Source organism: Pseudonaja textilis, chromosome Z (assembly GCF_049901715.1).
Source record: "Pseudonaja textilis isolate UNSWEBS1 chromosome Z, rPseTex1.2, whole genome shotgun sequence".
Lineage (NCBI taxonomy): Eukaryota > Metazoa > Chordata > Lepidosauria > Squamata > Elapidae > Pseudonaja > Pseudonaja textilis.
This window is the reverse complement of record NC_142008.1, coordinates 64,530,789-64,552,262: the sequence shown is the minus strand read 5'-3', so window position 1 is coordinate 64,552,262 and position 21,474 is coordinate 64,530,789. Positions and strand designations below refer to the sequence as shown.

At 41.1% G+C, this 21,474-nt stretch overlaps 1 protein-coding gene across 1 annotated transcript in view; it reads right to left on the bottom strand.

The window, feature by feature from the left end:
- BMPER (BMP binding endothelial regulator) overlaps positions 1-21,474 on the bottom strand; it is a 534,092-nt gene that overhangs the window by 189,394 nt on the left and 323,224 nt on the right. Inside the window, exon 12 of the mRNA XM_087918003.1 lies at positions 12,169-12,505. Within this exon, the coding sequence (XP_087774129.1) occupies positions 12,169-12,505 (337 nt within the window). The remainder of the gene's footprint in view (positions 1-12,168; positions 12,506-21,474) is intronic.

The following is a 21,474-nucleotide window of genomic DNA, read 5'->3' as shown; positions in this document are numbered from 1 at the left end:
TTCGGTACCTTCTTCCACCTTCCATTCTGGATCTGTGCCTTCTTTCCAATGAGTGATTGGTAAACTCCCTTCATTACCGGAGAGCTTATTGATACATATATTCAAAGAAAGATTGGACCCTAAACTAAATCAGGCTTGCCTATATAGAGGTTCGTATGCTACATTGACCAATTGGTATCGGGTGGCGAAAGAATTACATGATGGTTTACATCAGTAGAGACTGAGGCTGGAAGGATTTATACAACCACAAAAGTTTATAGGTTCGGTTACAAAGCCACAACCCAGAATGGTCCCGGCGCAAAATAGTAGGGGAACATTTTAAGATCAGTAGTGTTAAAACATTGTCATGATGTTAAACAGGCAGGACATTATGGGTTTCTGAAAACACTACATTTAGCAAAATGACAATTTTGGTGGCCAGGTATGAGGTTAAATATAGAGAATTATGTGAAATCCTGTCCTATTTGTGTAATAAATAAAACTAAAATTTGAATGCTAGCAGGTTTGTATTGTATGTAATAAAGTGTTTGTATTCCCCCCTCATCAATCTAAACTAGTCAGCATGAAGATGTCATCTGATAGCAATGTTTGTTTTCATTTCGTCTCCCTCAAGCTCTTAATCTTCCAATGCTGTCGAGTGAGTTGTTTCACGAAGCCCAACAGCTCCTCCCAAACTGGCTTGCGTTGGCCTTACCAAATCTGCATGTACCAGCTCTAGAGCTCTTGTTGTCAGTCTTGTGCTACTTTTGCTTACTGGGAATGCCTTGGACTTTGATGATATGCATACCACACAATCCAAATATACCTTACATCCCTTTACATGCAACCCTTCTGCATACTGTTCCATCTTTTGCAAAACTTTGAAGTTTGCATGGCCAAGCTTTCTGTGTAAGAGATGAACACATGAATCATGCTTTGCCACATTTCCAAATGTCTGTGCACACTGAACATTTTGTCCCTGCAACATATGAAGGTTACCTTGTTTTATGTCTTTTGCACACACTTTGCCATATCTCTTTATGATACACTGCCCATTTACAAGTATGGTCTCAAATCCTTGCTTGTCTAAATTAGCAAATTATGTTCCATTTCAAGCACACACAAAACATAATTGAACCTTGTTTCCAGATATGGAATTTGCACATTGCTACTTCCAATGACTTTAGCCTTTTGGCATTCACCAAGGCTACTGCATCTCCTGCAGCTGTATCCATCCTGTAAAAAATGTACAATTTTTAACAATTGTTTGACTAGCCCCACTGTCAATTAACCATTGATCTCTAGTATTATAATTGCTGGCTTTTGCCACAGCAACTTGACCATCTGCTGATTTTCTTCCTTGCAAATAATTTCTTCCTTGCAAAAAGTTTTTCCTTTGCAAATAGTCCTTTTTAGGTGTGTCTGTTCTCCACAGATAAACAGCATCTCTGTTGCTGGGCTGTAATCTGATCTTTTCTGCTGCTTTTCTCTTTGGAGACAGCCAGTCTGTGGAATTTTCCATTTTGCTTATCTTTCTTTGGGCCCCTTCCTCAGGAAGTTTTCCTTGAGGCTACGAAAATGGCATTTGTTTTCTTCAGCAATCAGATATGGTTTCAATGCCTCCAAATGCAATTCCTGCTCTGGTTTTCATTCAAATACTGCAGAAACAATGTCACATGAGTCATCTAGTCTGTTCAAAACCCACAGCACTTTCTGAGATTCAGGAATCAGCATTCCATGCTGTTCTAACTCCACAAACAAAATTTGTATATTTACTGAATGCTGCTCCAGATATTCTCCTGGTTTCAGATGGGCTCTGTATAACTTTCTTGATAATTGCATACTTCTTAACTTCAGCCAGATTTCCTTTGCAGTCTTTAAATCAGCTACATTGATAAACTTTTCATCTTCTAAACTTAAGATGATATAAGCCATTGCTTTATCATGCTGCCTCTGATCCGCAGCAGCCAATGGTGCTTGGAGTGGATTTTCAACAATATCCCACAGTTCCTTAGCTTTCAGGAAACATTCCACCTTTGCAGCCCAAATTATATAATTCTTCTGACCCAAACGAGGTAGAGAGCTCCCCTTAATTTTCTCAGCCATCCTGCAAAGCTTTCCTCTGCCAACACAGGCAGACTCTCTCAGCTTAAATTACAATTAAGTCTTTCGTGTGTTCTGGGCCCATTAACCTGTTAGATTTTGTAGCAGAAATTCAAATCCAGAAAGCACACACAGATGACTGATTCAGTAGGATTCATTAGCTTCTTTATATATATAATAATATGAGTAAAATGTACAATACCAATAGTAGATTCTTCCAATGTAAGCAAAACACAAGCAGCAGTTTCAGAGTTCAGAGCAGAGAGGTTCAGTTTAGAGTAGAGACTAGAGTCTACTTCTAGGTTTACTTTCCAATATCAGCTCCCATTGGCTGGTCTGTTGCCATGGCTGTTCATTGGCTGACTTTGTTACTAAGCTCTATTCCAGTTTATGAATATACTCTGACAGTATTAATAACCTAGATAAAAATAAATGAGGTATCATGACTTGAAACAAGAAATAATACGTGATAATATTTATCCAAAATAATAATAAGTAATGGAATAGACAGACTGTAATAAAGTTACAACTTCCAGTTTCTGTGGAATGTGCCCTTTTAAATATAATATAAGGATTCCTACAACAATTTTATTATTAGTTATCTACAAAATAAAAAAAATGTTTAGGTTACTTTCATGTAATGAATTCTACAACTGCTTTAACATCGCCTGTAACTGATAATTTGAGAAGCAATTAACATCAATTCTACTCCTCTATGAATATCAAAACCCAATTCTAATAATGCTTTCCTTAATCAAAATATGTAATTTTTTTCACATAATCTTCAAATAAAATCTGCCTAGGATTTAAGAATTTCCAAGTATTCACCAAGCATGATAACTCTGAAAGGGAACCATCTTTGATTTCATGCCACTTGATATATGATGTCGTGAGGATAATTACAAGCTTGGATCAATAGCGTTTACTGGAATAATATACCATAATATACCATAATAATAATATCAATACCAATAATAATAATAATAATACCAGGATAAAGCAATAGATGTAAGACATCTGGTACATGACAAACTACTGCTAAAACTACGCTCTTATGGCATTTCTGAATTACTGCACAAATGGATAGCTGCATTCCTCTCAAACAGGCAATAAGTAGTCAAAATAATGAGTGCCCTACCAAACCCTGCACCAGTTAAACAGCAGTGTCCCCCAAGGCAGCGTTCTAGGACTCTCTTTCTAATTTACATAAATTACTTTTGCGATAATATGTAAAACTGATTTGCTGATTACATAAAACTATTTAACATCACCAACAATACTGCTACTCTAGAAAGCGACCTTGATTATGTGTTAGAATGGTCAAATAATTGGCAACTTCAAATCTCAACCAACAAATGCTCTGTTTCACACATTGGCAACAAAAATCAGAATACTAAATACAAACTAGGCAGATACGATCTCATAGATGATCCTCATGCTGTCAAGGTCCTAGGAGTACTCATTTCAAAAGATCTAAGCCCCACAGCTCAATGTAACAGCATTGCCAAAAAAGCATTGAGTTGCTAACCTAATTTTGCGAAGCTTCTTCTCCAGTAACACTGTACTGCAAACCAGGGCATACAAAACCTTCACCAGACCAATTCTCAAATACAGCTCCTCTCCCTGGAATCCACACTGTATGATAAACATTAATACAATTGAGCAAGTCCATGAGAAGAGTACTCCACTCCTCTACTTGCAATAGAATACCTTATGCTACCAGGCTTGAAATTTTGGACCCGGACAACCTAGAAGTATGCCGCCTACGGTCTGATCTAAGCTTAGTACACAAAATTGTCTGCTACAATGTCCTACCTGTCAATGACTACTTCAGGTTCAACCACATGGGCAAACAATAGATACAAACTCAAAGCAAACCACTCCAAACTCATCGATTGCAGAAAATACGACTTCAGCAACAGAGTGGTCAATTCCTGGAACTCGCTACCTGACTCTATTGTTACATCCTCAACCCCACAAAACTGTAATCTTTAACTGTCTACTGTGGACTTCACTCCAATCCTAAGAGGTCTGTAAGGGGGGGCGTGCATAAGTGCAGCAGCGTGCCTACCGTCCCTGTCCTACTGTTCCCATTTATCCATTTATTCATACTAATTTATTATGTATATACTTATACCTGTTTATACTTATATGTTTATATCTTATGTTCAGACTTATACATGCTTGACAAAATAAATAAACAAATATATAAATAAATCTGCACTACAGGTGGACAGGAATTATTTTGATATTTTTAAACTTGAGTGACTTTTAGTTGTTTTATATTTCTAAGACAGAAGCAAACAATTGTGGCCATTCTGAATTATAATTCAAGGGCATTTTTTCCCTACCATTCTGCACAACAATAAGGATCCTACAGATTATGTGACTAATTCACTTCAACTCAAAATGTTCTAAAAACATTTTTCTTCTGAATAATAAAGCAGGAAGCCACAGTTAGAGAAGACACACTTTTCTAGTGCCAAAGTACATATAGTATTATATTTGCTAAGAGGTATATCAACAGGCCTCCATAAAGTTGTAAATGCAGACCATTTTAAAAACATTGGCTCCTATGTAAAAAAAAGAAAGAAAAGAAAAATGGGCAGTTGATTAGTTGATATTCATTATAAGAAAAAAGGGTAAAAGGAAAGGATGAAGAAGTGATGGCAATTAGCTGGTGCTCATGGAGAATTTTTCTTTCAATATAACTTTAGAACTCACAGCTACATGTAAGGAATTGATCTGGAATAGATTGAAGATGAACAAAGTAAAAAAGTGATGTTAATTTTCAACATCACACATCATTCACTTTAACACATCAAGAAATGTTTGTGATTAAAGTTTGGGTGATTGTAGAAGGAGTTTAGACAAATTAATTAGAATATGTATGCTGAATGACTATAAGCTATAAAATTTCTACATTCAAATGATGCATGTTGCCGAATGCAGATTGTCCTGAGGAAGAAAGTAATTTTTGGAAATACAGTAGAATGCTAGAATAACTAGCCCTTTGGTTTGATCAAGTTGTAAGACTTTTTATCTTCTCTGTGTCACAGAAATGTATTTAGAGTTGATTTCTGAATTTTCTTTGAAATCTAAGAACTTATTTTAAGAAGACATAAACTATTTTTTTAAACATACATTTTCTAGGTCACAAGTAATATTATATTGTGTCATGAAAAGATTAATCTCAATATGGCAATCTTCCCATATCATTTTGCTGTCAGGTTTCTTGTCTTTGTCAAAATGTAAGTCATTTCTCTTTTTGGTGTCAAGAGGATTATTACATTAAATTAATCATAAAAAAATTTTAAATAGAGGAAATTGAGGTCTTCCCAGATACAAAATATAATTGTGAATGCCAAAAATAAGCCCTGCTTTTTCAGTACCTGGTTATGATAAAATAAACCCTGCTTTTTCAGTACCTGGTTTGCATTTTCAGTTTTCAGCACTTATTGTGAAAAATGGTAGAAGTAAAATTGAGTAATGGCTAAAATGTAAACACTTTTCCCTTGAACACCATACTTACTCACTGTCCTGATTTCAACCACAATGGAAATTAAAAGGAAATCCTTTATGTCTTAGGGATTGCCTACTTGAGAGTTGTCTCCTGACTTGTCCACTTCACACTGGTTAGTATGTCATGGGGGCTGAAGGTATTCTCTCCAAATGAGACCAAAGAAGGATGTCTAAAACTTAATGTTTGTCATATATTTGGAATACCTTACCTCTAGGAAGGAAGGGAGGAGGATAGGGGAGGAGAAGAGAGGAGAGGGAAAGCAATCTCTGACAGATAACTCAGGGAAAGAAATCATTTTAAAAATGTTTCAAAATGGATACCTTCTGAATATCAGGGAAATACAATAACCACTATGCTACTAGAATACTATATTATTTCATCAGCAGCTGTAGGAGAGAGTAGCAGATCAAATTCTGAAAAAAAACAACCAAGAATGTTTTTTTTCTATCTTTTTCTAAATAGTGTTGCTGGGCAGTGGCCCATGTCAGAGGCCCATACATACATACATATATACATACATACATACATACATGTATTAATTATATCATGCATATATCATTACTTAGCTATTTTTAATGTGAAGCAGTATAATTCACCCAGGAGTGGGCTTCAAAAATTTTAGCAATGGGTTCTGTGCCCAGTTGCTGTGTGGGTGTGGCCAGAGTGGGCGTGGCCTAGTCGGTTTCCTGCACCATGATGGGGGGGTCATTTTTGCCCTCCCCGGGTTCCGGAGGCTTTCTTCGAGCCTCTGGGAGAGTGAAAACAGTCTCCCCAGGCTCTAGAGGCTCTCTGGAAGCTGGAAATGGGCCCATTTCCGCCCTTCTAGAATTTCTGGGAGGCCTGTTTTTCACCCTCCCTGAACCTCTGCTTGCGCCCTGCACTTACCTGCATCCAAAATGGGCCGTGTGAGGACTCCTGGGAGGGGAGGGGTAGGCGGGGCCAGCCAGGAGTGGGATTTGTGAGTTCTCTGAACTGTGCAGATTCTTAGCTAGAGAATCTCTTGAACCCCTGAGAACCCCCATCAGCCCACCCCTGAATTTTAAGATTCTTACATTGTGGAGCCAGAAGCTTGGGGATTGCATTTATGCAACCAAACGATACTCAATCCAGAAGTCAAGCAGTCTGCCAATTTCACACAGAGCTGTCATAGTGTACTATGACCACATCAAGCACAAAGAATCAACTGACAAGGATGATGAGGTTTGCCACCTCTGATCATCAAAAAAGAGGACCCCCAAAATAGAAGGGAAGCAAACAGCATGTGCAGGTTGCAGTGGTAACCACCCAAGATCAGTGTGCAGGTTTAAAAGATGCCATTTGTCAGAGGTACAACAAAAAGGGGCACTTGGCAAGTGTCTGTTGCGCCAGTCAACCTGCTGCCTACTGCACAAACCAGCCAGGTCACACAATACCAGAAACCCCATCAGGGGGAAGAATGCTATGTGGAACCCAAGAACCCAATATCAAACAGAAGCAACCATTGGGCAAACTAGCTCGCTGCACGCAAAGAAAATCCATGTCACAGTCCTCACTGAGGGCTTACCGTGCAGCATGGAAGTAGACACCAGGTCATCTATGTCAATTGTGTCCTGGGCTATGATCAGGAAATTAGTGCCAGGAATCGCCAGGAAACAGCTGAAGTACCAGCACCTTCAGTTAAAGGACTATCAAGGGAACCGCATCCCTGTCATAGGGAGAAGAACCTTTGAAGTGACTTTTAAGAAGTTTGTGAGGCCTCTGCAACTGACCATAGTGGACGGCACCGTGCCAAGCCTGCTTAGCCTGCACTGGTTCGCATCCCTTGGCCTGGGGGTGACTGGTGTCAATGCCATCTATGATGATAGCATCGAGGAGCTGATCTGGGAATTCACAGATGAGTTTGATGGGAACCTGGGCAAGTATACAGAGATACCCATCTTCTTCAATCTCAACCCCTAGATCGGGGCAAGATCCCTTTTGCTTTATGGCCCAAACTAGACAATTAGACAAATTAATTGCCCAGGGGTTTTTGGAGCTGGTAGATCACGCAAAGCGGGAAATGCCAATAGTAACGCCTGTCAAGCCAGATGGCTCAATCCATATCTGCACAGATTACAAATGCATGATCAATAAGGCATTGCGATAGAATGCTTATCCAGTGCTTGTTGTGCAACATCTTTTACATTCCCTAGGCAAGGGGAAAGACTTTTGCAAAATTAGACCTTGCACAGGCAAACCAACAGCTACTGGTGGATGATGCCACTGCAGAAGTGCAAACTATCATAACCCACCGGGAGGCTTTTATATGCCGCAGATTACAATTTGGTGTGAGTGTAGCACCAGGATTGTTCCAAATCCTCATGGAACAGCTTTTACAAGGCATTCCAGGGATCGTACCATACTTTAATGACATCTTAGTCTCTGCAATCAACAAGAAGGAACTTCTTGACTGCCTAAGAATAGTCCTTACTAGGTTTCAAGAGGTTGGGCTAAAGTTAAAAAAGAAAAATGCCAGATAGCAGTACTATAGGTTGAGTTTTGGGGTTACCTAATAGATGGCTCAGGGCTGCACCCAACTATGGAAAAAGTCAGAGCTATACATAAAGCTCCCACTCCCAGAAAAAAACAGCTCCAGGCATTCCTGGGACTGTTGAACTTTTATAGTGCGTTCCTGCCACAGAAAGCGACAGTGGCTGAACCACTGCACCAGCTCTTGGATAAAAAGGCTCCATGGGCCTGGAGCCGATGAGAGGCTGCCACATTCACAGCTGTAAAAAAACAGATGTCATCCAAAAGTGTTTTAATGCAGTATAATGAGATTCTATTAGCCATCCTCTCATGCGATACCTCCCTGTTTGGCATCAGGGCCATCCTCAGCCACTGAATGCCTAATGGGGTCAAGGCCCCAATCACTTTCCGTTCGAGGACATTGTCAGTGGCAGAAAGGAACTACAGCCAGCTGGACAAAGAAGCACTGGCTGCCATTGTGAGCATAAAGCATTTCCCTGAGTACCTCTATGGCAGGCAATTTGAATTGGTAACTGACCATAAACTGCTCCTGGGCCTGTTCACAGGGGACCACCCAACACTGAACATTTTGTTACCACGCATGACACAATGGACAATCTTTCTGGCAGGCTACAACTATCATCTCATTCACTGGCCTGGCAAGTCCCTAGGCCATGCCAATGCCCTCAGCCAATGTCTGCTTCCAACAATTGTGAAAGACCTAGCCTCAGTTGCACCCATACTTTTCATTGAAGAGTTGACCTCCAGCCCCATTACGGTTGCTGAAATAGTGGGACACTCTGCCAAGGACAAAACCCAAGTACTTAGCTGGGTATGGAGGGGGTGGCCAAAAGGGCCAGTTGGTGAGGATTTTCAGCCATTTCATGCTCAACAACATGAGCTATCTGTGCAACAGGGTTGTCTGCTGTGCGGGGATTGGGTGATAGTGCCACCAAAACTAAGGAGACTAACCTTAGAGGTTCTGCATGTAGGCCATCCAGGCATAGTCAGGATGAAGGCACTAGCTAGAAGTTATATGTGGTGGCCAAACATGGACAGGGACATAGCTGAGTGGGTAGCCACATGTAAACCATGCCAGGAATCCAGACCAGCATACCTCTCTGCCCTGGCACATGAATGGGAGGCACTGAAAGCACCCTAGTCAAGGGTTCACATAGACTTTGCAGGGCCCTTCCAAGGCCAAACGTTTATGGTAATAATGGATGCTTATTCTAAATGGTTAGAAATAGTGCTCATGTCCTCAACAGGCAGTCATCAGGGTATTAAGAAGGCTGTTTTCAACACATGGCCTACCAGACATCCTGGTATCCAATAATGGGCCACAATTTACAGCCACCCAATTCAAACTCTTTCTTGATTGAACAAGGAATCTGCCATGCCTTAGTTACACCATTTTATCCCATCAGCAATGGGCAGGTGGCAAGAATGGTGTGATCATCCAAAGAGGCATTATCGAGAATGGGCCCTAGGGACTGGCAAACTTGGATCAATAAATTCCTATTAATCTAACATGTAACACCTAGCACCACAACAAATCGAAGCCCATCTGAACTATTAATGGGTCATCGATTAAGGATAGAACTAGATAGGCTACACCCTAACTATTCAACAGAGGCACCCACCAACTCAACCAGCCAACTCCGATTATTTAATGTGGGGGACTTAGTCTATATCCACAACTACAATGGGGGTGCTCTATGGGTTCCTGCCAGGGTGGTAGCCCTCACCGCTCATATAGAGTGGAGTTGAATATGGTGCAGGCACATCGACCAACTCCACGACTGATTGGATACCTCATGCCACTGCCAACCAGAATTAACATAAAACAAAAATAACACACCACTAGAAAATAATAAAAACCCTGAAATCCCAGCAGCAGCAGACACAACCCAAAACAACTGACAAATGCACGCACCTGGAGAACTGGGAATCCAGCGAGGAGTCACCGAAGAACCGGTTCCAAAAGAGTCAGCCACACCCAGGGCCAAGTTCCAGGTAGTTCCATTGGCAAACCCGAGAGCAGCAGCAGCTGACCTGACTGATCTGGCTGCCGCCACTGCTCCAACTGAACTGCACAGATTAGAGAAAGCTTACCACTGCCCCGCCTACCTGCACAACTATATCCACTAACCACATACTGTTTGGTCAATTATCTCTCTGGGTGGGGAGGCTGTTGCATATCCAAATGAAGGAATGAAGCCAATGAATAAAGGCTTTACTCAAGTCTGCCACCAAGATGAGAAAAATAGTTTGTTTTCATTGACTGAGCCACCTGATAGCTCCCTATAAAAGGACAAGCTATCAGACAGACTGTTGCTGGGTTACTGCTTGTTACAATAAAAAGTTTGTAATTGAATATCTGCCTCTGCTCTTCAATCAACCCAGTATTTAACAGAAATGTTACAACTGTAACAAATACATGTGAGAATTGGGAAACAAGCCCTTGATTGATACTATTTACTAATGCCTATCTAGGTTTCAAAGTAGAACACTGTAAGAACCACCCCAGTAACAGCAGTGCAATCATGACAAAGATATTGTTATGTAACTTATTAAAATGGGGATACTTCTATGCACTATTATGTAATCCAAAAATAATGTCTTTATTTTGCATCAGCCAAAATCAAATGAAAACAATATTTATATAGTTCTTGTAAGATTGTGGCATTCCTTTGATTCCAGTTAAGGATCAATGTCTTCCTTCTATTCAGAAATTATTATCTTGGCTTTTTCTTGTATCTTTATATTGTAATTTTCCCTAATTTGTCTTCAGAGATTTTGGAATAAAAAAAAAATCAGGTCTCCAGCCAATTCTGAGAATATCATAATACCAAGTTATGATTCTAGAAAAGTAATTTCCAGCAAGAACTACTTTTTTAGTTGTCACTGCAGTTCATAATGGACTTCTCAAAGTCTGAATAGGAGAATAATAGTTTTCATAATATTATAGAGCTAATTGATCTGCACATTTGTCCTACATTAGCAAAGCAAGTAGTAACCTCCCCACTACTTCAGAAAGCAATTAGCAAGAAAGTCAAAGAATGTACAGCTTAGTAAACTTACTAATATAAGTGCTAAAGTGTTGTGGCTCCGGGCTTGGATTCAGCTCCTGTGATTGATATGAGTTCAAGTGAAGAGGTCATGGCAGAACGATATGAGCCAGCCTGGCTTACTGATTGGACTGATAACCAGGATGAGGAGATGGACGTGACAAAGGACGACAGACCTGATGTATTAGAATTGTCAGGACCTTTGACCTCCTCTGGTTCCTTATCTGATCAACAGCCGGGAATGGCTGACAGGGAAGTTTTGAGAGAGTCTTCTAGTGGAGATGAGAACTTGGAAAATTTGTGGTTAAATGTAAAAAATAGAAGACGGTTGAAAAGGCAAAATCAGCTGGAGCGAATGAGAAGAGCAAGTCAGTAAATTAGCACGTTGCCTTAATGAGTATAAAAGGACACAGCTGGGCTGGTACATTTCGCCAGGAACAAAATAACTATTTGAGTGAGGACGTTACAGCAAAGAGCTCTGAGGCTGAGGATTTATTGCCAGGACTGGTTTGCCGGACAGAGTAAAGATTTATGCTGTGGTTTCTGCCAGCCGTTATCTTGTAAGACTTCTTTCCGTTTGATTTAATTGTGAAACGGCTGCTTTCTGTTTTGTTCGTTTGAATTTTGAAGGGGAGTCATAACACTAAAGTATATACATTCAGTTTTCAAGATTAATGACAAGATCTAGCAGTTTTTCACTATCAAGTCTAAACTCTTGCAGAATCTAATTAAGCAGATTTAAGATTAGGTTATAGAATCATGGAAACTATAGACTTTAACACTTATTTATCAATAAATCCATTAGGGTAAGATATTCTGAGTTCTTGCTGCCTGCCTGTTGAAGAAGTGGGGAGGTGGCTACTTGCACTTTTGATTCAGAGGAATGTGCAGAAGTTCCAGTTCTGTATTATTTGACAAACCACCATGTTCTTTCCTAGACTCTGGGAACAGTTTTACAACAATTCGCTTTTATTTCCATTCTGCTCATCAAAATGAAACACTTACCGATAAAACATGGTGTAGTCCACAGTTGAGTGGCAAATCTGAAAATCCCATGCTTTGAGTTTTTGGCATTCCCGATGAGCACGGAGTTTTACTCTCACAGTTCCTTGGCACAATTCAGGAAATTGTTTCCTTGGAGGACGAGTACAGAATTCATTTGATTCCACACGCCAGGACTCAGCAAAGTCATCCACATCAAACTTAAAATGACCATCACCACCAATCAGATCATCTCTCTTATGCCCATTATAGTTGCCACACAGACCACAAAGCCGACCTTTAAGATGAGGGGCAGCCATGACTTCAACAAAACTGTCTCCATCCCAAGAGATTTCTAGTCCTAATGAAAAAGGCAAGGAAAGAAGGAGTTTAAAAACATATAAGATTACATAACTATGTTTCCTATTTGAGTCTGATTACTACTCCATTTGATCTCTCCATTTGGTTAGTAGTTTTTCAGATCTCTTAGCAAAGATCCTTCCCCATCCTAATACTTCAACTCTGTGACTAAAAAAGCCTTAGTATTATGCTCCATTTCTGAGCTACAGCCCATTATACATAATAGCAGACATGAGATCACAAGGTAGAAAGTGGTGCCCAAAGAAAAGGTGTTTTTAGTAGGGAATTATCTAGCATTGCCTTTCTCTCCTTGGTGTTCAATTGCTGATCTAATGAGTTACAAGCAAAACTTCACCTATAACCGAATCTTCTTCCTGCTGTAAAAAAAATATTACAGTAGAATGGATTGAACAATTTTGAAATAGAAATAGCAAGATACCAGCTTAGAATTCCTGAAATTAAAACATTAAAAAGGGGATTTTACTTAAAAATATTTTCAACAGATTAAGACAAATGCATATGAAAGTTATACATTTTAGTTTAAAAATGTGATACTGGCTGCTCAATTATAGATGATTTTTAATAGTGATAATATTAGGAACTAACTTCAACAGGTGTGCCTAAAGGATCAAGGAAATGGTATGAAAATGATAATTTTGATTTATTAAAAAGATTGCCATCAAATTTAAGGCAGATACAACATATTACTTAAGTTATCAATAACCTGACAATGGCCAGGAAGATCCCAGATCAGTTATGTATGACCAATCAATCAACCACCTCCCAGATCACTAACCTCCCCACTAAATAAAAGGTTCCAAATTACTCACTCCATATTGCTTTTAGCAGATATTAATCTTCAGAGTAGAGCCACATTTATTAAAGGATATGTCATTGTTAGGGATACACCCTAGCAGAATGTGCACAGAGGTCAGGCAGGCAGGCAAAATATGTGAGATAAACGTTTTTGTAGCTTACACTCAGTAAAACAGATACACTGTGCTAGTTAAATAGTTTATTCCAGTAAGAGTTTTAGCATAGTCAAAACAGTCCATATATCATTCACTAGTTCAGTCCGTCCGGGGATTATTCAGTTGCAAAGTCCAGTGTCGAAAAAGAGGTCAGTAAACTTACAAATATCAGTCCAGTAATATATCTCCTCACAGTAGAGATATGAAGAAGTCAAACCTCCTTTCTTCCTTCGACGTTCAAAAACTCAGCAGCAGGGAACACGCAGTTAGCAAACCATCAATCCATCAATCCAGCAGGTTCTCTTGCTCCCTCTTATGGTGGTTTCACAACCGCACCCAAAATTACATGCTTTGCAGTTTAAAGTGACACACACTTAAATGTACTATCATAGTTTATATATATTATTTTACCCAAACTATATTAGGTAACCTTGTTATTCCTAACATACTCCCCTTTTGGGTAATATAATAATATATTATAGAAATAGGTTGTATCTATTTACAACCTTAACCCATAGTCATCACAACTTTCTTTGTGTTTGACTGAACCTTGGGCTTTTGTAAATTGATCAGCAATATTTTTTTCAGTCATACAATATTCCAGTCTTATTAAACCATTTTTTACAGATTGCCTTACATTCAGATATCTAAGATCTGTATGCTTAGATCTCATTTTCACAGCAATATTTGTAGCCATCCGTATGGCTGCTTGAGTGTCCTCATACACTACAATGGAATCATTAACAGTTATTCCCATATCCAATAACAACTGTTTATACAGAATTAAATCAGTACATAATAAAGATAGACATGAAAATTCTGCTTCCATTGTGGACATACTTATGTGTTGCTGTCTAATTGACCTCCAACTAATCAGTGCTTTTCCTAACAGTATAGCCGTTCCTGAAGTTGATTTCCTAGTGTTTATGTCTGTTGCAAAACTTGCAACAGCATATGCACTTAAAATCAAATCATCTTTTGGCTCCAAATACAATGCATAGTGCATTGTCCTTTTAAGATATCTTAAGATACGCTTTGTTGCTTGCCAGTGTCGTTCAGTGAGTTCAGCGTTGAATCTTGCCAATTGATTAACACTATAGGCAATATCTGGCCTTGACCAATCACTAATGTACAATAGACTACCAATTAGCGATTTGATTAAATCCTTGAGCTACCAACTTAGCCTTATGGGTAACAGTTCCATATCCATTTACAGCCAATGGACTTTTCACCTGGAGGTAATTTAACATTTTCATAAACTTCCATGTGTTTCAATGAATTTAGTTCCTTCTCCATCCTTGTTATTCCTAACAGTCATAATAGGTAATCAAGAGAAAACTTCAGCTAACATCACTCTTTACCTACCAAGTTTTTTTTTTTAAATGTATTTGTAACATCATTTATCTCAAATTGGAAAAATATCTTAGTTTCCCATGCAATAAGAAAAAAAATGTTTATGAGAAGGCGGGGTCAGCTGTCAGATCGAACGGGTGTGCAAACAGGTAGCTCCGCAGAGCACAACCACTTTCCAGCCATCCAGTTGGCTTTCAAAGCAGAAGGGGTCCTGTAGGGGCACCGAAGTAGAAGGACATCATGTCAAGCATGCGCGGATGGCAGTTCATGTCGGGAGGCAGGAGAATCCCTTAGAGAGCAGACAGGAAAGAAGAAGGCCTGCAGTGGCCACCCTGGAGATCTGACAGAGTGACAGAGTTAGTGGTGGCTTAGCAGAACAACGGTGGACCGAAACTGACCACAATTAGTCCCAATTTTGCAAGTGAGTGAGATGAAAGGGGAGAACTTTTGAGGAGATCCCTGGGTGGGTTTTTGAGAAAAAGACACAGCTCCAGTTAAGAAGAAGGGGTGGGTGATAGTCCCCCCTGACAGGAAAGCGGCAAGGAAAATTGCAGGGCAAAAGATAAGACTCAGAAGGAAAAGAAGACTAGGGAGAGCTGGAACAACTGAAAAGCTTAGTTTGTGAAAATAGGAACATTTGTGTGACTGCAGGAAGAAGACTTGGATAGTTAAAGTGGGTAGGATTTGACAACTCTGGAGATAAAATGGTGTTCTTTTGGGGACAGTGACAGAACTAAACTAAGCAGAGGGATATTTTGCATCACTTCTGAGTTGAATTGAAATGTATCAAATACATTGAAAACTGAAATCTGCTGATACCCTATGTGCACAATAGTGTACATAGCAAACTACATAACTACGCTGGGTTTTATATCACAAATCACTAGTCGAACACTTCCCAAATGTTTAGGACTATTGGTGGATTATGCGAGCAGAGCCCAGTAAGGTGGCCTTCTGCAGCTGATCAATGGTTATTTTGTCAGCGCCAATTGTTTTCAAGTGCTTGCCTAGTGTGCCGATTACCACTGGAACCACCTGCACTGGTTTATGTCAGTCTCTGCAGTTCAATTCTCAAGTCCTGATATCTGGTGATTTTTTCAAGTTGTTTCTCGTCGATTCTGCTGTCACCAGGTATGGTAATGTCGATGATCCACACTTTTTTCTTCCCTACAATCGTGATATCCAGGGTGTTGTGTTCCAAAATTTTATCAGTCTGTGTTCGGAAGTCCCACAGTAGTTTTGAATGCTCATTTTCGACCACTTTTTCAGGCTTATGGTCCCACCCAAAAAAGGTTGTTGTTGTTGTTGTTGTTATTATTAACAGTAATAGTATGAATATTACTATTATCAAGTATTATCATTAGCAGTATTATTAGCAGTATTATTAATACGAATAGAAACACTGTTAAGGTTACTGTCGTGGTGGTTATTGTCGTATTGTGATTGATGTGAGCTCTATTATATATCTATATATCTATAGCTATATCTGTATCTGTATCTGTATCTGTATCTGTATCTGTATCTGTATCTGTATCTATATCTATATCTATCTATCTATCTATCTATCTATCTATCTATCTATCTATCTATCGGCAGGTCTTGGCGTGTTTGGGTCTTTTCCTGAGTAAGATTGAGAGTTCCTTGGTGACGTTTCGATGAGGTCCCACTCGCCATCTTCAGGCTGGTGCTTTCAGCTTCCTGCTTGTGCGAGGAAAGCGTGATCGGAGCTGCCATCTCTCTATAAATATTGGTGGGGAGGTGTGGTGTACTGGCTCTGTTGTAAGCAGGCTGGTTGGCTGTGTTGTTATTTTTTGATTGGTTGATGGAGTTGATGTTTGCAGATTGGTTGGCTTTTTCATAAGAACCTGTGTGGCAGAGGTACTGGCTATGTGTTTATAAGCCTCCTGTGTTGTAACGACCTGGGTAATGGGCTGTGTGATGACCTTCTGAGTTCTATTGTTTATAATATATATAATATATAATATACCTATTATCCTGGGTCTTGTGCTGTAATCTCCTGGGTCATTGGCTGTGTTGTATCATCCTGAGGTTTTGTGGTGTAACCTCCTGAGTTCCGTGATGTGATATTCTGAGCGGATGGCTGTGATGTAATGTTCCGGGTTTTGGTTTGGCTCCGAGTTTGAGGTCTGGCTATGTGTTCATGGCATGTGTCAGTTTGCTTAGTTTGGGGGTCAGAGTGTGTGGCAGATGGTGATGCAGCCATGGTCTGGTTTCTGGATGGTGGTTGCCTTTCGTCTATGGGATGGGTTTGGGTTTGAGTCTGGTGAGGGAGATTCATGGTGGTGTCATGTGTTGTTTTGGGTCCATTGTTGGTTTTGGTGGCTGGAACTCATTTGTTGATAAGGGCTAGTTTCCAGATATCTGGTAGGCGGGAGGTATCATCCCATTTATTCATGTTATGGGGGTGTTTCTCTATCTCGATAGCTTCCCTGATTATTCTCTTGCTGGAGTGTTCAGTGTTGGATATTAATTTGGTTCCTTCAAAATTAATTTCATGTCCTTTGGCTTTAAGGTGCTGGAAGAGGGAGGAAGTATTTTCTTCTCTTCTGACTGCGTTTTTGTGTTCTGCGATGCATGCATTTATTCTCCTGTTAGTTTGTGCAATGTATGTGGCTGGGCAATTGTTGCATAGTATTTCATAAACTCCTTGGTTTTCTAGCTGGATCTTGTCTTTGGGTTTCTTAAGATGTTGGCTATTTTTTGGCCAGTACCGCAGGCTGTCCTGATATTGTGTTTGTGAAGAATTTTGCTGATTTTTGTCTGTGTTGCCTTTGATGTAGGGGAGGAGTGCGATACTGTTGTCTTGTTTTGGGGGGTATCTCTTTTCGGATTAGATTGGTGATAGTGTTTCTTTGGAATCCGTTGGAAATTAATACGTTAGTGAGGGTGTGTAGTTCTGTTCTCTGGTGGTCTTCGTCAGCTAGGCGTTTGGTTCTGGAGATGAGGGTCTTGGCTACGGAGTTGATCTGTGAAGGGTGGTGATGGGATTGTGCGTTTAAGTAGCGGTTGGTGTGTGTTTTCTTCCGGTGGATGGTGTGTCTTAGGGAGCCATTGGGTTTTTTGTAAATTAGGATGTCCAGGAAGGGAAGTTGGTTGTTGGCTTCTGTTTCCATGGTGAATTGTATTTTGGGGTGTAGGTTATTAAGATGTGTGAGGAAGTTTCCAGTTTTTCTTTCCCGTGTAGCCAAATTACAAAAGTGTCATCTCTATCTATCTATCTATCTATCTATCTATCTATCTATCTATCTTTGTTTTCTTAAGTTTTCACGGGTATTTACATGTGTGGTATTCAGCTTTGGGTATTTTCCCATGTCATTATAGTTGTGCTTTTAAAGTTGTAGCAAGGTTTGGGCAGAATCTCATCTGCCATCATCTGCCATCATTAGTATAGTGTTCATCTGTGAGTCAGACTTTCACAGCCATTTCTGTTTTAAATTTGGGGCTAGCCTACTGCTGTGCCAGAATGTTTTTTTCTTCATCTTGATTGGTTGGGAGTCCTGGTCTGTGTTTATTGATCTTGGAGTTTGCTGTGTTCTGCTTGATTGGTGTTTCTAATATCTTCTGTCTGTTTTGTAGCTTTTTTTTTGGTCTTGATTGGCTGGCAACATTGTGCTTCCTGTATTGGAGGCTTTTAGTGCAGCTTGGCTCTGAGTAAATGGATGGCTATCATTTATTAGGAAGCTAGGTTTCATCTGGGTACTTGGTTGGGGTGTGTTTGAGCTGGAGGTATCAGGGGGAGTCTGTTTGTGCCCAGGTGTTTGCCTGGCTTGTGGTGTAGAGATTTTTTTGTTTGAGAGTGCAGGCTTCCAGATAATTGACAATCTGGTGGAGTCATCTCTTCTATTCATATTTTCAGGTCTTTTTTCAATCTCTGTGGCTTCTCTGATAATTCTGTAGCTGGGGTTTTCTATAGTGGCTAAGGTTTTGATGCCACTGAAGTTGATGCTATGATCTTTGGCTTTCATGTGTTGGACTAGTGAGGAAGTGTGTTCCAGCTTTTTTACTGCATTTTTGTATTCGTCTAGGTGGGTACTTATTTTTCTATTGGTCTGTCCAATGTATGTGGCAGGGCATGATGCACAGGGGACTTCATATATGCCTTGGTTTTCCAGGTCAATTTTATCTTTGGGGTTTCTTAGGATGGCTGCTATTTTTCTGTCTGGTTAGAAGGTAGATGTAAAGTAGTTAAAGGAAAAAAAATGTTATGGTAAAATGAAATAACATTGTGTATAACTATGCAAATAATTATGTAAATATCTGAATGTATGCTTCAAATTGAATGTAAAAATAATTGTAACAAAACCTAGTAATAACCTACATATTTAGGAATTTGTCAGTGTGACTGAACACTGTTATGAACACACTGTGGAATGAGTGGAAATATGTTTTTTAATTGTGAAAATATGACCAATTTTTTTTAAATTAAAAAAAATGATGCAAGGTAAACTAAACACAAACACAGAAGTAAATTATTTCAGGAGAAAAAATAACCCAGAAAAAATACATGCCTACTACCCAGGGGTGGGATTCTACCGGTTCAGTAGAACTGGTTGTTATGATTCTCCATAGTTCAGAGAACCGGTAAATCGGGCCTCTGGCTGGCCCCTCCCCTCTCAACCCATTTCTCCATTCCCTGCCCAGCCAATCCTTATTGCACATGCATAACATCATGTCTGCAGCCTGCTTTTGCCCACCTACCAGGCTAGCCATTGCTGCCTGCCTTTTGCTGTGGCCCTGCCTCATCTGATGTTCTCCCTGGGTGAGTGAGGCCCTGCAAGCCCCAGTTGCCTTTCCCCATCACTTGCTTTTTGTTTTTCCCCTTCCCCCACCCCCCACTTGCATTTTGCTTTCACTGCCAGTTGCCTTTCCCCCCTCCACCACAACTTGCCTCCCCAGGCCTTGCTGAGCTCAGCCATCTCCAAGCCTCACCCAGGTGTCCTGGGCCTCACCAAACCTCCCCAGGCCTTGCCCAGCCATCCCTGGGCCTCAGCCAGCCTCCCCGGGCCTCTCCCAGCTGTTCTGGAGCCTCACCCAAATGTCCCCGGCCTCATCCAGATGTCCCTGGCCCTCACCAAGCCTCCCCAGGCCTCCCCCAGCCACCTCCAGGCCTCCCCAAGCCTCCCCAGGTTTCATCCAGATGTCCCCAGGTCTTGTTGAGCCTCTCCAGGCTCGCCAGCTGTCCCGGGCCTTGCCGAGCCATCCCAGGCCTCACCCAGATGTCCCTGGGCCTCTCTGAGACTCCCTGGGCCTCACCCAGCCATCCCAGGGCCTCGCCCCACCATCCCAGGGCCTCACCAAGCCTTGCCAGACCTCCCCCCTCTTGTGCCCATACTGGGCCTCCTCCCGCCTAGCCGCTGACTTCTTGAAAGTGAACGGCTGTGGCATGCTCCAGCTACTGCCATTACCGCATCACCCAGTGCTATGCTCTTCCCTGAGGGACCCCTGCTCTCCCATCCGCTGGCCAGACTGGCCCGGAAATGGTGCCCCACCTTGGCCTCTTCCTGCCTGGCCACTGGCTTGATGTGAGAGCAGCCACTGCCTCGCTAATGCCTGCTTATCCAAGCTGCTGGGTGTTGCCCTGGTTCTTTCTGCCACAGACACTCAGCCTTTTATTCCAATTCTTGCTATGCCCTTGGCACTCACTGTCACAAGAGTCCAGCACTGTGGTTTCCCTTGCTCCAACCAGCAGCCACTGCTCTCTTCAAGCCAGTGGCCAGGCGGGAGAGGTGCCATTTCTGGGCCAGTACGGCTGAGGGATGAGCGAGTAGACGGCTCTCAGGGAAGAGCACTGCACTGAGTGATGTGGTGATGGCAGCAGTTGGAGCATGCCATGGCTTTCTCTGCTGTGCTTGGGACTGAGAGGGGTGGCAGAGGTGCCCCAAAAGGGAGGGCAGGAACTCCTGGAACTGCTTCCCACTGCCCTGCCACTGCCAACCCTGATGCTGCCCACTGCCCCTGCCACTGTGGTGCTCCGAAAGGGAGGGGAAGTCGATGTTCCCAAGCTTCTGCTTTCTTCGTTCTCCCGCTGCCCACTGCTCTGGAGCTTGCCAAATCAGTTCATCCCAGACCAGGTGTGTGTGTGTGTCATCAGAGAGAGTGGTGTGTGTGTGTGTGTGTGTGTGTGTGTGTGTGTGTGTGTGTAAGAGGGAGAGAGACAAGGAAGGAAGGAAGGGAGGGAGGGAGGGAGGGAGGGAGGGAGGGAAAGAAAGAAAGAGCATGAATGAAAGAAAAAGCAAGAAAGAGAGAGGAAGGGAGAGAAAGAAATAAGGAGAAAGAAATAAAGAGAAAGGAAAAGAAGAAAGGAAGAGAAAGAGGAAGAGAAATAAGAAGGAAAGGAGAGAGAGAGAGAGAGAACTCTGTGCTATTATTTTTAATTGTTCCATTATTTATCATATATTATTTTACACCTAGAGTGATTTTATTGCCTTTATTTTGCGCAGGTATTTTTCAGAGTTTACATGTCTATAGTCCAGAGCATAAATACATGTGTGTTTAACAGAGTTGAAAGGGACTATGGAAGTCTTCTAATCAAACCTCCTGCACAGACAAGAAAACTGAGGATGCCAAACTCTGAGGAGAGGTCCTGGGGAAAATATGTCAGAATAATAGAATAACATTTAGAAGG